The sequence below is a fragment of the Labrus bergylta genome, chromosome 10 (genome assembly GCF_963930695.1).
Source record: "Labrus bergylta chromosome 10, fLabBer1.1, whole genome shotgun sequence".
Lineage (NCBI taxonomy): Eukaryota > Metazoa > Chordata > Actinopteri > Labriformes > Labridae > Labrus > Labrus bergylta.
In genome coordinates this window covers 22513192-22531143 of record NC_089204.1, presented here as the reverse complement: position 1 = coordinate 22531143, position 17952 = coordinate 22513192, and the positions used below count along the sequence as shown (strand labels likewise).

The 17952-nt window shown below is 42.1% G+C and overlaps 2 protein-coding genes across 7 annotated transcripts in view; both read left to right on the top strand.

The window, feature by feature from the left end:
• The window catches only part of dlg5a (discs, large homolog 5a (Drosophila)), a 41499-nt gene extending 33263 nt beyond the window's left edge, over nt 1-8236 (top strand). For all 3 annotated transcript variants that reach the window (XM_065959462.1, XM_065959461.1, XM_029276823.2), the window contains 9 exons: nt 32-215; nt 1699-1847; nt 2553-2723; nt 3906-4096; nt 4199-4342; nt 4532-4659; nt 4859-4968; nt 5284-5393; nt 6035-8236. In XM_065959462.1, coding sequence (XP_065815534.1) covers nt 32-215; nt 1699-1847; nt 2553-2723; nt 3906-4096; nt 4199-4342; nt 4532-4659; nt 4859-4968; nt 5284-5393; nt 6035-6138 — 1291 coding nt within the window. In that variant the 3' untranslated portion in view covers nt 6139-8236. The remainder of the gene's footprint in view (nt 1-31; nt 216-1698; nt 1848-2552; nt 2724-3905; nt 4097-4198; nt 4343-4531; nt 4660-4858; nt 4969-5283; nt 5394-6034) is intronic.
• Nucleotides 8237-13014: 4778 nt separating this feature from the next.
• The window catches only part of kcnma1a (potassium large conductance calcium-activated channel, subfamily M, alpha member 1a), a 155344-nt gene continuing 150406 nt past the window's right edge, over nt 13015-17952 (top strand). For 2 of the 4 annotated variants that reach the window (XM_065959236.1, XM_065959233.1), the window contains exon 1: nt 13016-14159. In XM_065959236.1, coding sequence (XP_065815308.1) covers nt 13869-14159 — 291 coding nt within the window. In that variant the 5' untranslated portion in view covers nt 13016-13868. Of the gene's footprint in view, nt 14160-17952 lie in introns of all 4 variants that reach the window. The other 2 variants (XM_065959235.1, XM_065959234.1) reach the window with 2 other exon arrangements.

Genomic DNA, 17952 nt, shown 5'->3' with positions numbered 1-17952 from the left:
GCACTTCAGTAACTTTCCCTTTGCTCTACAGAATGCCATCTGAGGGCAGCAGGAAGCTGGCTGAGCCTCGGCTTGTGACGGTGCGCAGGCCGGGGGTGGAGGTGGGAGTCACGCTCTGTGGAGGGAACCTGCGGGGCGTCTACATAGACAGCCTTGATGAGGACAGTCCAGCCAGAGGGCCTGATGGGCTGCTCCCTGGGGACCTTATCCTGGAGGTATGAGCACAACTCAAACTCACAAGTAGACAACACATCCTGATGCCAAAGAAATTCTTTACACATACCAGGAGATTGCATGCCTTCCATCGGTATTTCCTGAACTTTTCCATATTTTGTTGTGTTACTACAGAAATCACAATGGATTTTATTGTGGTTAATGTCAAGGACGAACTAAAGAAGGTTCAGAATTTGAAAAATAATTGAGAAGGAATTGGGAAATATTGCAGTGTATTCAAATTATTTACAAATCTACTCCCCAACGTTTCCTGTCTCTCTTCAGCTGTTCTATCTAATAAAGGCAAAAATGCCCCCTGCACCCCAAAAAAAACAAACAAAAACAAAACACATTTAAAAACACAACACAAAGTACAGACATTAAAAGCGGACTGTAAAAGACAATAAAGTGTCTGTTGGATTTTGTTCAGGGTGGTTATTGCAGAGGGAATAGGATGCTCTTTTCCCACCAAACAGTTTTATTAAAAGTTTCACACAATCTAAAACATTTTCAATGCCACAAAATAAGTGTTATTTTTATTATAGGTCGACAAAAAAATCAACCACTTTAATAAGAAAACGGAAGAAAAACAGGAAACAAACATAAGCAAGCATCCCCTTACAGTGGTCGTTTATATGTTACTTTAGCCGACTGGAGGGAAGGTGAATACTTCTCCGAGGCTCTATACGCTTCAGCTTCACAATATATAGTGATTTAAAAAAAAAAAAAAAGAGTTTTGAAGGTTCAACTTTGTTGTATGTTCCATTTTTCAAATACTTTAATTTTAGGCTGATTGGTAGCTCGGAGAAAGATCTTTTTGAAGTAGGCGTTTGTGTTCAGTGTCCTAAATGGACGTGCTGTAGGTTTTATAAGACAGTAAAGACTTGTAGGCGTTCCATCAGTTTTTGGACTAATCTCAAAGCTGAACTCTTCCTGTATAATCTGTTGTGAAGCTTTGTGTGCTGTTGTTGCTTTACACTCTCGAGCACTGCCAGAAGGAGCTGGCACTTCTCTCCTCGCCTGTCATTATTCTCCATTGATCTCCTCGTCTGCATTCTCTCGCACTCCACGCTGGCGATCCATCCAGAGCGCCACAAAACTCATAATAGACAATTCCTGGCATGCTCCCACTTAGCTCTCCGGCACAAAGGCTCTGCTCTCTGAATTGCTATGCAGCGTTGTCATCGGGGGCCGCACAGCATCAGTGCGTCCTTCAATCTCCCCATCTTGTTTTTTTTTTTTTTTTCCCTCCCCCGTACATGGCATGAATCAATACTGCGACACTTTAATACAGCGGAAAGCTTGGAGGAAATGTAGCTGTTTACTAGTGGAGCCTTCACAGGCACGCCAAATGATTTCACAGATGAGTGTAAACACTGACCACATTTCTCAGCTCTTCACCCTCAGTTTGTCTCATTTTCCTTGATGTGTGTGAAGTTCACTGATGTGTTTTTTTTTTTTTCCCATCACCCCCTTGTTTTTCAGTACAACTCGGTGAATATGAAGAATAAGACGGCAGAAGAGGTGTACGTGGAGATGCTGAAGCCCGCAGAGACGGTCACAATCAAGGTGCAGCATCGGCCGGATGACTTCAGCGCGCTCAAAGATGTCCCAGGAGACGGCTTTTATATTAGGTACATGCACACGGGATCACTTTTTTTTGCAACAATTACACGTTTGCAGCTCTGCTAAAAGGATCACGCTAATCTTCCCCGAGCAGCCTCCTCTCTTGCCCGTGCCGCTATATATAGAAGCACCACTGGAGTGCCTCTTGGACAATCTTTCTCATCTCACCAATTACGTCCCAGATCCACTGTGTGACCGCGGTGATGCTAATCACACTACATATTTAGGCGATCTAATCTCTCTGCACAACGTATCCATTTTTAGTGCTCGGGAGTTTTTCAAGCGGTTAGGAAAACATCGCATATGGATGGAAAATGAAGCTCTAAAATAGTCTCGCTTTATTGTTGGGAGTCTGTCGCCGCAGCTGCCGCAGTCACTTGTCATATAGGCAAGTGGGCTTGTGATGTCATCGGCAGTAAATACACTCAGACTGGCTGGCTGTCACAGATAGGCTGCTCTGGAATAACTTATTAGACTCCAACCAACAGCAGGCCAAAAAAATGAAATAAATAAAGGCCTACGCTGTTAAAAGATTCTCTACACTTCTTATCTTACCCGTTTTCATATCTCTGATTCTTTATCTTGTGCTCTTCTTGTCTGATACTCACCTCATCAACTCCTCGTTCCACCCCTCTCTTTGTAACTCCACCATCTATCTTTGTCTCTCTCTCTCTCTCTCTCTCTCTCTCTCTCTCTCTCTCTCTCTCCACCAGAGCACTTTACGACCGGGTGGGGGAGGCCGAGGGGGACCTCAGTTTTAAGAAGGATGACATCCTGTACGTGGATGAGTCTTTACCAAAGGGCAGCTTCGGGACCTGGATGGCCTGGCAGCTAGACGAGAACGCACAGCAGATCCAGAGGGGGCAGATCCCCAGCAAGTACATGTGGGTGGAGAATGCCATGCACGCTTAAACACGTACATTTCTGAGCTGGTGGACACTTTGAAACAGCTGTGAAAACAATCAGAACAACACGGATACAATGTAGAACCTGTATGTAATGTCACAACTCTCCAGTGTGTTTCAGACTGTCCCCCCTCACACTCAATGTAAGATCCTGTTGTTCTCTTATTGTTTGTCTCGAGACAAAAGAAAATCTCCTTTTTTTATGTCAGTTGATTTAAGAAGTTGTTTTGTTCTGTTCTTACACGAAGCCCGAGGGGGAAAAAGAGCCAGTCACAATACGTTCTTAAGCATTCTGAAAATCACACTGATTTGTTTTTATCCAAATAATCACAGAAGTCTGAGAACTACAAGTCAAACCTTAGCAGGGTTTGCTTCAGTGTATTTGAATGCCCAGTGGGCCCACTGGACCTTATTTGACCTCCACAGGGACATTAGCTTCAGGGCTTCAAGAAAAGAAAGCTTTCAGGATGTTTCTTTAAATAAAGCTACCGATCGGGTTGCTTAGATTGAAACACAGATGGATTGGTTGGAAAGCTCACCTGCTGAAGAGTCATTAACATAGATGAGGAAAAATCCATTTGTTTGAATATGGCTGAACATGGCAGTGGTTGGTGACTATGAACAATCGGCTATCGTTTCCTTGGGTTTTGGTAAAGTAAAAAAAATCAAACCTTTGACACTACAGTTTGGATGATTTAGTTGTTGTCAATGTGCCTATCACGTTAAAGCCCTGACAATCTTCGGCACATCCAATCTTTTCTCAGGTTTATTGCAGAAAGGCAAAAACTTTTTTTTGAGAATACAACATTCATTACAAGCACATGATGTAAACATAAAATGGATTCCCAGATAGATTCTTAGCACTGACTCGATATAGGACCCTGAGCTATGGAGCAACTGCTCTGTGCCAGACTGCAGCTGCTGCTTTCAAAGGATACTTTATTTCTGGACCTTTAAACTCTTTAAGGGGAAAACACTTTCTCTAACCTGAAAGGAAAAAGAAAAACCTTCCTGACATCTGAAAAAAAATCCTAACAAGAGAAAAACTTGTGTTTTCTCTTTTAAGTACATTCACTGTTAAAGTTTAGAAAGTCTTGCTTTCATCCACCGATGCATAAATGTTCCTTCTTATTTTTCTGTGTGTGTGTGTTCGTGTTTTAGGATGGACCAAGAGTTTTACCGCAGACACAGTGTGACTGATATGAAGGAAGACTCCGGTAAGACTTTGTCTGCAGCGGCACGCAGGTCCTTCTTCAGGAGGAAGCAGAAACACAAACGCAGCAGCTCCAAAGACAGCAAAGAAACGGTGGCTCTGGACGCCATCAGCACAGATTCCATCCCATTCCTTGACGGTGAGACAAAAGATGTGGACGTTTTTCCGATGTATAAAACGGTAAACACCTCAAAGTCTCTACTGGAAAACAGTTGATTGATCGGTGTGTTGTTTGTGTCAGACTGCGTGAGCCTGGCATACCAGCGAGTCCAGAAGGTGGAGTGCACTTCTCCCCGGCCGGTCCTCGTCATCGGGCCACTCACCGACCCCGTCAAGGAGATGCTGGTCAAAGAGTCCCCTGGAAAGTTCTGCAGATGTGTACTGGGTGAGTTAACCTCCTCCTGATGTTTGTTTTTCAGGTAATGCATAGAATGTGTACTTTCTTACAGGTTGTTTGACATTTCAGCATTAAAAAGTAGAATTTAGGACTTATCCTAATAACCGTCATGTTGAGCAGTTTCTAAACCTTTTTTTTTTTTTTTAAATTGTTTGACTCTTCCTGTCGTGTCTGCAGAGGTGATGAAGGCATCCCAGCAGGCAATCGAGCGGGGAGTCAAGGACTGCCTCTTCATCGACTACAAGCGCAGAAGTGGCCATTTTGATGTGACCACTGTTGCCTCTATAAAGGAAATAACAGAAAAGGTAAACGTCGGGGATTTGCCGTCTCATCAGATTTTATCAGGAAAAGATAAAACGTAGCTTCAACACAACTTTTTTCGCTGCATTTCAAGATAATCTTTAATCGTAGAACTAAATGAATACACAACCAGATCCAGATTTTTATTTTTTTTATACTGTACATGACATCTTTCTTACCGTTTTCTTTCTCTTTCACATGAAGGGCTGTCACTGCTTGTTGGACATAGCACCGCACGCCATCGAAAGGCTCCACAGTGTTCACATTTATCCAATAGTTGTCTTTGTCCGCTACAAAAACGCCAAGCAGATAAAGTAAGTAGACCTGCTTTCTAATAAAAAAAAATGTCTGCTTCAATGAATGTTTAGTTAAACCACGTAGACCGTCCACTCATTCCCTCCCCTCATGTGTGGTGATAAAATTGCATAAGTGCATTACACATAACATGTGACCTTCAATGTTTGGAAAGATTGATCAGACAGTGTTTTCACTTGTATAAAATGTTGATTTCCTTTCTCTACAATAAACTACTTTTTGCCTTCTTTGTGACACAATTTCAGAAAGGATGTTTCTTCCACAGCCCTCACTGGGAAATAAGTAACGAGGCATTTTTTTTCCCCACCCGACAGGGAGCAGAAAGATCCCGTTTATCTGAGGGACAAAGTGTCTCAAAAACATTCCAAGGAGCAATTTGAAAATGCACAGAAGATCGAACAAGAGTACAGCAAGTTCTTCACAGGTCTGTTCAAGATTAAGACACTTAAAAAAAAAAAAAAACACACACCACAATGACGAGCCCCTTAAAGGCCTACAGTAGAAGATATTGACTGTATTAGACTTCAGAACTTCAACCATTGGGTGGTGATCTCCCCCCTTTTTAAGCCTCTGGTTTGACATGTTGGCAGATGCCATCTTTTTCTGTAAAGCTATAGGATTTACAATATTTGGACAACAAGGTGCAATGTACCTTCTCTATCCTGGTTTACAGGCCGTAGTAGGAGCACAAGTAAATCACAGATGAGAGCATACCCAGCTTTATCATCTATTTTAGTCTAATTGGGAACAGTTTGTACAAAATTACAATCATTCTGTATTGAGGAAGACTTGAAAATTGCAAATGAGACCATGCATTTAGTGGGAAAATGTTAACCAGGATAGTTAATCAAGTAGTAATGATGCTTATTTATCCTATCTGGTTCATACCTTTGTAATTCTCTATGCAACCAGCAGAGCCGTTAAGAACAATTAAGCTTGATGACGCATCCGAATTATTTTTAATTTCATATTCAGAGGCCACACCCACTTCTTCTTTATAGACCATGGTACACAGTTTCTATATTTCAGTCTCACACTCCCTCTGTTTCCCTCCTTTCTTCACAGGTATTGTCCAGGGCGGCACCCTCCCTTACATTTGCACTCAGATCATGACTATAGTTGATCAAGAACAAAGTAAAGTCCTGTGGACTCCACTCGGCTGCCCCTAGAGGAGGCTGGCTGCCACTACAGGAAGCTGCGGCTTTCATCTCCATTCCCCACGCGAACACTAATTAACCCTTTCACACTACACCAATAGGTACACTGCAGCGAAGCTAGTAATGTAAATTATAGATCTTTTTTATTTTGTCTTTGTAATGGTTCATATTCACAGCCTCCTGTTATTTCTGAGGAACTCCGGAGCAGGTTTCGTAGCACTGGATCTCGACATTTAAAAGTTCATTCAGTCTTCCCTAAGGGTTTCTGGTGGTGTGTTTGTAATGCTGCATTGTAAGCGTCCGTTTACAGTAAAAGATGAGTCTAACTATCGGTGTTCAATATTAGCTTGAATGCGTGTGTGTCCCCCCCCCCTCCCATGTGAACCCTCAACACTAATGAAGTTCAGCCACCGTGACCCATTCGTGTGCCAGATGATATTTGTGGTTCCCCTACGATTATGCACCCAGATGTCGGCCAATGACAACTAATTATGTGAGTTTGTTATTGTGTGTGTGTGTGTGTGTGTGTGTGTGTGTGTGTGTGTGTGTGTGTGTGTGTGATAGAGAGAGAGAGAGAAAACATTGAAACTGACCACGTCAGTCACGTTTAATCCCAGTTCTTTGTTAGCATGAAAATGATGCTATAGAAATGGAGTGCCAGGATCAGACATCACATTCCTCTTGTGGCGTTTCATCACAAAAAAAACTTTGCAAACAGCATCAGACCTCTTGAAGCATGTAGCTGTGTTCTTCACTGAACCCGACTGCCAGCAGTGACGGCCATGAAAGCTCATAAAACACATCGACGTTTGCTCTATGCATTTTGTTTCTATAGTAGCCGGGCGTGTGGACAGTTCATGGGCCTTTCGGAAGTGCCTTCGGAGAAGAAGCCTGATCTCAGACCAGCCCCTGGTCACTTAAAGCCAGAACATTGGGAGGATTAATGAAGGCCTCACTAAGGGTTGCTATGCACAATTTGACCAATCATGGACTGGATGAGTCGGGGGGTGGGGGGGGGGGGCTGTTTTGAGATCAGTTCTGTGTAGAGCGCATGACAATGGCGAGGTTTTGAGGGTAGGTCGAAGCGGCGGCCAACGGGTTAACTCCTCAGAATGCACTCCAGGGCTAGACAGACCACTGTGTAACTATCATTCTATCTTAACATATATTTAACAACAATATAGAGTATAACATAAACAGTATGCAGATACAGCTGAGAAAAAAGCATCTATAAATATATATATATATATATAAATATATTACATGTATTTTCACTAGGTCATACGCCTAGGATTGTCTGACAGTCAAGTCATGTCTTAGCAAGTATTAGCATGTTTTTTTTTTGTTTTTTTTTAAGAATTTATTTTGGTTTTTTTCGTGGTCGGTTGTCAGTCACCTATTGATGTACTCGTTCAAAGAGACACTATGAAGCAACATTTGCAGGGTAATATCTTTGCAGGATTTTCCTCTGATCTGTTTAAAGTTAGTGACTTTTTCATTGTTATTTAATTGTATTTTTTTATTCAGGAGGTGAAAAATATCAGCCCTTCCACGAGAAAAAAAAAAAAATATATATCCTGAATTCTTTATTGTGCCAAACTCCACTGAGGCGACTTTATCCTTCTGATCTCTGTTTTGCACTTGTTTATCTGTTAACCTGAAACATGTAACTGTTCTCTAGGTTTCTGGTAGACTATGAATAGGTACTATGATCTCTACTGAAACTAATTCTCCTTTTTATCTCTTACATCAGTTCCTTACATTTCATTGATGGCCTTTTAATTTTTTCTTTGGATTAGAAAAAAAAGGATCACTTCTTATTTGAATTCTTAAAAAGGGATCTATTCTTGCACAGTTTTTCAAAGGAAAAAAAAAAAAGAGTCCAAAAGTTTGACTTATCGGGCTCAAAGCAGAAGTAAAGTGTAACGTTACTATTTTTCTGAGTAGATAGTGTATGTTAGTGAGAGTGGGATACAACGTGAAGTGGTTGTATTTTTAGAGAGGGTCCTAGTTACCAGGTACTGATTGAACTTTTCTTTTTATTAAAAAAGAATGTGATTTGTATGTTGAGACATTAACATGAGAATAAAACTCATTTTCTGTATCACTACATGGACTCGGGCTGAGTTTTTCTTCATCATTTTTTGGGGGAAATAAAATGCTTGAATCCCCCACACCCATGTCATGTCAAGATGCTGTTCACACTTCTCTCTGCTCATGTCCAGCTGAAATGTGGCCGTGTCCTTCAGAGATGTGTGAGGATGAAGGGAATCCATTGTGCTGAAAGCAGCAAAATGACGAAAGAGGCGGATGACGCGGCCATGAGTTGAGTTGAGATAAGGTGGAGTGACGGTATCAGAGAGGGAGATAAAGACGTGGCCTGGCTTCATTATTAAAGAAGCAGCTTCATCCTCTTTTTATTTTTTTTTTAAACACATTAAAACACACAGACCCTCTTCATGGTTCTCAGGTCGACTTGGCCATACATCAGGTTTTTCAGTTTGAAGGGGACAGGTTGATGTGTGCTGTCTTCATAGAACATTACGTCATTGAAAATGTCATTAAGCATTGCATATTTTATAACACCTGATCTGAACATCGGTATTGATGCCCTAAGCAGGCATGCATCCATACGTTTTATTTACTCAATTTTCCTATGATAACAATTAATTCATGGTGCAGTTACCTCAACATCTCTTCTTATTGTCTAATATATCTCATTATCACCTGATAACACAATCATTTCCCAGCAATCTAAAAAGAACAAACAAAAAGCTGATCGCTGTGATCATGACATACCATACTGCCATTTTCCACACTAGTGAGGTAAGTTAAGCCCATTTATTATTTTCTTTTACCTGTTGGCAACCCAATGGATTTGAGATATGTGGAGATCACAAGAAAACAACTGTTGACACAGTATTACAAAAAGAAATTGAGTTAAAATTATGAATGTCTGCTTAAGGCTTCCATACATTTGATCAGATGTTCCTACAAGCTTTCCTTCTTTTGCATTCATTAAGGGCGAAAACACCTTTTATTAAAGCTGGCCTTCCTTTATTCACAATAACTCTTTAACACGTTCATTTTACTCATTGACATATAACATATAACATATAATTATATTGTTTTTCACATTATTTTTCTTTTTGTTTCAATTTCAGGTATTCAACTTTTTTTGTGTGTAGAGTTTTATATTTCAAGAACTTCCTACAAAAAAAATTCAAAATTTAAATTCAGGTAATATGGTGGCTTTGAAGGTCAAAAACCCTGAAATGATTTCAGAAGAGGAAATGTTAAAAACAGTATTGTTTGTGTCGATGTGGAGTTTTGGCCTTCAGGGCTAACTGTACATACATATTTATGCAGACAAAAAAAAGACCTATCCCAGAGTAAACTATGAATATTCCTTAAAAAAACATGAAGAGTGAGCGCTTCCTGTTTAGAGCACACATGCAATCATTCCAGTCATTACTTGAGAGGAACAGCTATAGGAGGCCGAATATCTCACAATAAATGTAGTTTATTTTTCTGTTTTTTTTTCTCCTAAACTGGAACACCAAGTCTTCAGACTTTGATAAATATGGGCCCAGACTTTGAAACATGATTAACATAAACTGGTTCTGCACTCCAGGAAAAACTCTTATTTCTGTAGCTTTCCGTTAGACTCGTTTTCCATGTAATTGGACAGCCTGTAGCTACACACCACATTTTACTGGTTGATTGGGTGCCTCTACCTCCAGGCTGTTTCCTCACAGCGCTGCATTCAAAGTCACATGGTCCTCTGGCCAATGATGTCACAGCGAATGACTCCCCTCCAGCTGTCTGTCAGGTTCAGTGGGGCAAGAGAGCACCAACATCCAGCATGTGTACTGCCTGCAAACAAGGCCTCATGGTTGTATAATGGTGAGGACATTTAATTGTTTAGAAAAGACACGGTGCTCTTACTAATCGGTCTCTGGAGAACTTTACTTTTCCTTACTTCGCACTACCTCTAAAATACTCTAGGTGCAAGTCTGGTTTGCTCTGCCCCAATTATTAATGTCCTCCAAGTGTCCTCCTGCCTGTTTTAGAAATGGGTAGGGTCTCCAGCCCTCCTGCTGAGGTGTCTGTTTCAAGGCAGCTGCTGACAGCTCAACTGAACTTGAGAAGTCTTAAGTCTGACAGCAGATGATCTTTGTAGTCCTCGCTGGCAAGCCGAGGCCTCTCCCATCTCCCCGCATGATGGGCTGGAACCATCCTGTTCGGCCTTCTGCTTTTTCTCAGGCACTTTACCTCCAGCATCTCCAAATGTCTAGCGGGATTACCACCTGCCAGCTCTAATGTTATTCTCCTCATCTGTCAGCACTGAGACCCTTTGGCTAAAGTTCTGCCGGCCCCGCAGAAACCGCTCGCCCCAACAGCTGGCCCTTCATAAGGGATGATCAATTCGAGCCCCCTCTCCTGTGGCCTGCAATAAACACCAGCAGGATTTATAGGACACATTATGTGTGGAGCATGCTGCTGATGCTCTCACTTTCTGTGACCTCTGAGGGCTCTTATTGTTGTTGTGCTAAATGCATCTCAATGGGCTAGATTATTTATGGTTGTAATAATGTTCCACTGTTGTTCTGCTTTCTTAAAACATTTGTCAAAAGAAACGTTCATGCAAATAAATATGATATGATATTGAACTTGTGATAATGTGTAAATTCACAACATTAATAAACATTAGCGCTTGCAATATAAAAACCCTTCCATTAATGATCTATTGTGATTTACACCTCACTGAAAACACCATCGCTAACTCAACAAAATGGGAATTAAAAAAAAAAGATTTCACCACCATGATGCATTGGAGAACCTGGCTTCATTGTTTCTTCTTGATGTTTGCAAGGATTTAAATGTTTAATTAAAATATTGTAAGATTTATTTTAAAAAAAAGATATTAGCAGAGGAGCTTCCCATTAAGCTGCTGTGTGTAGCTGCATTAATTGCTTTTAATGGGACAGTTCCCCATTTTACCAGCAGGAGGACCGCTTCAGAGCTGCTGATCAGGGTGTGATATGCTGGTATTCAGGTATCCTGCTGCCTGAACACAGGCTGATCTGATGCTGTGCAGGAGCGACACTAAAAAGGAAGTAAGCTCTGTGGAAATACAGGTTTATTGTTAATGTCAAAATAAATCGTATTTTTTGCCAGTCTATAACAGGGTTTTGCTGCAGGGTGAAAAAGTTGTGAAGGAGATAAAATTACAAAAACCTTCGACATGTTACAAACATTTACAACTTGTGGTCTCCTATTATGTATTTTATTCACTTTATGAAGAGAAATCAACAAAGCTTTTCTTGCATGGCCTTTGTCTTATGTGAAGTCATAATATACTTGCTGTAACTAAAGTGCACAATTTGCACGTCTCTCTGTCTCCTATGTTTTATAGCCTCCTCCTCCTCCTTCCTCCCTTACATAGGTTGAAAGATTCTATTACAGCAGCTATTTCTGTGTAAGCGCCGATATTTCCCAGACATAAATTATCCACACACACAACATATATCACACATGTTCTTCACTCCTTGTCTTAAGCACGTTTTGCTTTTCAAATGAGCAGTGTCGTGATTGTGCACTCTCCATGTGACATTTATTGAGGTCACTTATCTTAAAGCTCCTGCGAGGAGTTTTTCACTGCTCACGAAACGCACTGAAACGAATACTAATGCCTCTATGTGACATTCACGATCAAGCAGGAAACAAAAACTGAGAAGATTGATCAATTTTATGTTGCTGTTTGTAATACCGGAAAGTGCTGCGCTGCGGGGTAGGTGTCAGAAGAAGAAGAAGAAGAAGAAGTGATCAACAGCACACACTGAAACAGCTTTTGTTTACATTTTTCACAGCGAGGATTCACAGTGAGCAAAATGTTTCACTATTAAAAGAAAGCAGGGTTATATGACGCTTAAAAATGTAAAGGACTAAATCAGCAAAGATACATGCTTAGTCCACAGGCCAAAAGGAAAAAAAATAAAAAGTTCCTCTCAGGAGCTTTAAAGGGATTGATGTTTGCTATTTGTTTTTGATGTGAATTAGCAGAAGCGAAAGGACTTTTTCATTGCACTTTCACCCCGAGCATTTAAAGGGTCTTTAAATGGGGGACAGATTATTGATTATTTATTGCAAACCATCTCCAAGAAGTCTGGAGCCTTGTGTCACAGACGTCTGTGTGCACCTGCCTTCACATGGTGCTCAGGGGTCAGTGGTTATTCAGGGCCCAGGTCAAGCCAGCTGTTTTCCCTCATATCCTCTGGTCTGGCTGGCTATCCTTGAGGGACATCCATGTGCAGTAATAAACTACTGTCTGCCATGCCTCACCGTCATCGCCAATCCACACCTGTTTTTGTCCCAATGTGTGAGCTAAAAGTGTGAGCATATTACAGTAATTGACCGGGACAGGACATTTATAACACTCTCCGTCTATGTGTGTGTATGGTAGTTGTTTTTTTTGTTGTTTTTTTTCATTTCATGGAGTTCATTACTCAAAATGAGAACAGGGACGCCCATGGATGAAAAGCCACAGAATCAGTCACTGAAAGAGGGGAGCACTATGTCTAATGAAAATCCAGTTCAATGATATCTCTATGTCTCCAGCCATGGGACGGAAAAAGTGCTGCGGTGGTCAGCGATAAGTAACCTCACTTTATTGTCCTTTATATCAATAAGACAATCCTGAGGGGACTCATCATATCCTTGTGATGTTTATACACGAAGCTATAACCCTTGAAGTGATCATGAATTGATATAGCTCCTTTCCCAAGCCTCCTTGTTTTTGCGACGTGCGTCAATGGCGCGCATAAAGACGCAAAGGCGCAATTGTGTAGCCAACCTCTTTAATACACCCGAGCAGCGTGAGAGCGCTCGGCACTTGGAATAAACACCGTCGCGCTATTGCTGCCCTCTGTCCATCTTTATTATTAGCGCTTCGCTCCGCCCTCCTACCTGTAAATCTCCCCACTCTCCTCTGGAACGGATCTGACAGGCGCTCTCAGCTGGCCGCTCCGTGCCAGGGCTGCAGGGGACCCGAATGGAGACAGTGACATCCACCCGAGCACCCGCTTGTCCCTTTTACGCAGAATTGACAGCGAGAACGCCCCGCAAGAACATGTAGTCTTCGATATTCCACTGACGGCAAACCAATCGTAGAATCAATTACTTCTATCCCTGTGTGTGTGTGTTTTTTTTTTTTTTTTTTGGTTGTTGTTGCGGACCGTTCAGTCGACCGACGCTTAAGGAAAGTGAAATCGATTCTCCGCCTGCTCATCGGACAGGATCCCTGAATGGAAGACGGCTAGAGAGGTCGTCTCGCCGAGAACAGACTGTTAACATTTTTCACTGTCGTGCTGTGTTCACCACCACCACAGCTATCATTGGCAGCCTCGACGGCGGCTGCAAACGACGCCGCCTTCGCCATGGCTTTTGGCGTGAAAGCGCCAGAAAAGCCCTCAGATTGAGCAGATTCGTCATTTCTTTTTTGGTGTGCGGATTTAAATGCCTCTCTCCAAGGGCCACCGACCCGCTTTTTTGCTCCAGTTCGCGTGTGCGGTGTCGCACGCTGTCACGAATAAACAATTCATAGGCTGCTAAAACACAGAAAGAGACTCCATCGGGTGGGTGCACACAATCTACAGCGAAGAGGGGGATTTTTTTTTCCTAAGCAATATGGCTGGTGAGTGGGGCTGGGGACGCTGGCACAGGCTCTCCAAGGCTCCTAAATGCTAGCTGAGGCGGATGGCACCGTTCCCCATGGAAGCGACAGCTCTATGAGGACAAGCAATATCAATAATAATATAAATCCGGACTCTTCAATCTTAATATCCAAGATGGAAGACGTTGTCATCCCGTTCTCGTCTGAGGTGCCCTGCGACAATAATGGACAGCGCATGTGGTGGGCATTCCTCGCCTCCTCCATGGTGACGTTTTTTGGGGGTCTCTTCATCATCCTGCTATGGAGGACGCTCAAATATCTGTGGACGGTTTGCTGTCATTGCAACATCAAACCCAAGGTACATGCACACATTTCTTTTACCAGCTAATGATGCACACATAGTCCTTTATCTTTCTACATGGCACTGACCTGACCCCATGTTCAGAGTGGCCTTCATTTTGCCAGGCTGACAGGCTGGATTTCCTCCTCATCTGCATCCACTAAGCAGATATCAAGTGCCCATAAGCAATGCCTTTTATAATGAATGCATGCCTTGAAGATTGATTGTTATTATCCGTTGGCTGTGTTTACCAACTCCCACTCATGAGTGAAGGGTGGTGGTGGTGGTGGTGGTGGTGCATGACAGATATGGGTTAGATAAGAGGAAGGCAATTTCCTTCATGTGATTCCTACTCAACCTTAATATCTTCACGTCCCATTATTCCAAACTCAAATGAGTTTCATTTAAGCACACACATGATCCTGCACATTCCACCAGTGAGACCTAATGAAGTCCACTGATACCTCTCACTGATGCCCTAAGACATCCGGTCCCTTTATTGTGCAACACCCCTGCAATGGAAAAATCCCTAGAAAACAGCTATCGTTCTTTTGACAGATTTGACAGTTACTCTCTGAAACCTTTTAAAGTCAGAGCTGGCTTGAACGTGTTTATGCTGCATGTAAAATGTCTTTGTGGAATGATGTGGTCGCCTGTCTGCAGGACCAATATAGAAACAGGATAAAAAGGGCAACTGGCCGTTACTTTGCTTGGGGTGGCCTGCATCAGGGATGAATCATGGCTGATTCACATGTGTATTAAAGCCTGCTTCATACGTGACTCACTCACTGTAGTGCGAGGGGTCCCTCGGCGGAAGAGAGGGGCAGTGAGAAGGTAGTATTGCTCAGAGTGGGCAAAACATGGCCTTGCAGTGTCTTAGATTAATAATGCCTAGAGCGAGACAATATTCAAGTGATGAAATCAGCTAATGTCTTATGAGTTTTGTGAGTGCTGATGTGTCTCAAAATGTTAGAAAAATAGAATCCAAGTATTGACAGAATAGAGAAAGAGACAAAGAGACAAAGAGACAGGAATCTTCTTTTTCTTCGACATGTTTTGGTTGTGTCCACTTCAGATGCATACCCTGCGTCCCTTCTGCAGCTCCTCTTGTCATGTCCTTTTGATGGCCTTTGTCCTTTTCTGCTCGTGTCTTTCTGGTATTATGACAGGTGGGAGACAGGGCACGGAGTCAGCATCCTTTACTGCATAAATGGCAGAAAAATAGACATTCATTGTTCTGGCATGCTGAGAGTTTGAAAGAAGCAAAACAAGCTGTGTGATTTTTGGTCCATCTTTTGACGTCATATTCTCTTTGTTGGCTGATTTGTGTCTACACAGCTTGTTTTGTTGAGGGGGTCGGAAATTTATTATGCTCATTCATGGAGGATCAGTGGAATCATATCGTGAGGATGTGAACATAGCATTTGTTGTCAAATAAATGATTCCATCACAATGCTTACATTTAAATTTGCAAATTAGGTTAATGCAGATTTTCTATAACATTGGAGACATTTTCTTTTTTAAAGACTGCAGACAAGTAAGAAGATATTGAGTTCTGCATATATCTTTGTATAAACATCCTGTTCTGATATTGATTTCAGTCCTTTTTCCCAGCTCAACATAAATCATATTTAATATGATAAATCTAGTTGTTATGGAGCTACGTTTTTGTGTTGGACATATGTAAAAAAAGAAATCCAACAAATAATCTTAAATTCAGGCTTACAGTTGGTTATTGTTCTTATCAAAAAGCACAAGCAGACATTTGGCAGAGTTATAAATACAATCAAGCCTCGAGAATTCAGATTATTTTAGGTTTTCTTGCTGAAGATTTGTCCCATCTTCGCTGCTTTTACGTACCTACACTGAGAGATAATACTTCCCAGTGTGTTACCTGAGGCCATTACTTGGCTGTCAGCCTCCTGTCAATTTCTTGTTCCCGATGGATTCCCCCCCCCCCCCCCCCCCCTCCCCCGTATCAGAAACGACACCAAACCATATGCCATCCTTCAAACTTCTCACCGTCTTGCTTGGAAAGTGTCGAAAATAAACCATGCAAATATAATGAGGGATCCATCTTGTGGCTGCTGGTGGGTATCTGGTTGCATCTCATCTCTAGTACATGAGGAAAATGAAAGCATGTATCTGTTCTCGTCTGCTCTCTTGTGTTGTTGTGTTGCCGTCTATGAGCCGCAGAGCCATGCGGTTAGGTGACTTTGCTCGGGGTTGACACTTGGCTGCAGCGGGAAAAGGCTTGTTAGGAGTATTAAGAAGGAGGGAAACTGGATCTGTGTTCAGCTGACTAGTATACCGGCCGGCCACGTTGGCATGTGTCAGAAACAGGATGCATAGTTGGCGCAGTTGGGGCCGCGAGGCTTTCTCTGGCGGTACTGGGAACCTGTAGTCCAAGGCGGAGAAATAGAGGTGGAAACTCTGAGGGAGACACACAGGAGGACGTGGAAACAGGGGGGTGTGAGGGTGACGAGGGGTTTTGGAGAGTGGGGGTGTTGCATTGCATGTTGTCAACCTGGGCTCTACCGTTGACACACAGCTGTGTCCTAATTCTTTTAAATGTCCCTCCTCTCTGTCGGGATTTTTACAAGGCAAGAAGTAAAGGGTCGAAGAGAGCAAACTGGGAAGATGGAAAGCTTATTTGAATTGCAGCCATTTGAATCGTTGAGATCAGGGCCTGACGGTGACCTGTATTAGAGTTTCCTCCGGTTTACTACGCGCCTCGTGGAATGCTGTGGGGAAAAAGCTACAGAAACAATCTCAGTGCTCAGTTGGGGTTTAATGGATGGATGAGCTCACAAAGAGGCATCATTCAGTTGAAACAGCAATAACTTCTTTGAAAACAGAACGTCTATTACCCAAATGTTTTCATCTAATTAAGTAACTTTCCCATTTTAACGCTGTCAACTTTGTAGGACTAATAATAACCTTAGAAAAATAGTTAGTAACAGTTAGGCTAAAACCAAACACTCATCAACATTTGATACAGTGCGGCCCATGTACAGGTTGTAGTCCTCTTAGAATCTGACCTGTGGCTCCTTTCCCCACTCTCTCTTTCTCTCTGTTTTCAGACACTGTCCACTGTCCGATCTCTAAATAAAGGCCCAAAAAGCCCAACATTAAAAAAAAGTATTGCTAATAAAGCAGCTTTTCTTGTGGACATGCTGTTGCACTGTAGTGTTCTGGTTACTGCAGAGACAGTGAGTCCAAGGAACCAGGTATAATCTTTATTTCCCTGCTATCTTTCCCTAACAAGACAGGACAATTGTATTACCGACAGCATAATAATGTTTTATAGTTTTTTTTCGCTGTCTCAAGGGTGGACTAGAAAGCAACAAGAACAAGTAAAAAAAACAAAAACACATGAAATAAGAAAGCCAACCCATATTGATTTTTGTCCAACACGGCGCTGGTAATGGAAACATTTATAGCATCATTTATCTGCTGAGTTTTCAGATCATTTTTCAAAACCACAAATCAACCACATTTGTTATGAGATGATACCCTAAGTCCCGCTGCAAACGCCTCTTCTCTGGCTGTCTGTGTGAGCTTCATTATTTTATAATCTTTTTTACAGTGCGGCTCAAGACTTCACTTATCCTAAATACGGGGTTTCCTACCTCACTTAAGACAACGCTGATGCATATGCACGACTGAAGTATAAGCACAACCACTCTGAGAAATTGAAGTACGGGAATCTTATTTGCATTTCAGCATGCTTTAATTTTCTCTTCCCTTCTGCTCTCGTCTTGCTGATATTGAAGGGTTTGTGTGCAGGTTCCTGCGCTCTGCTGCTTTA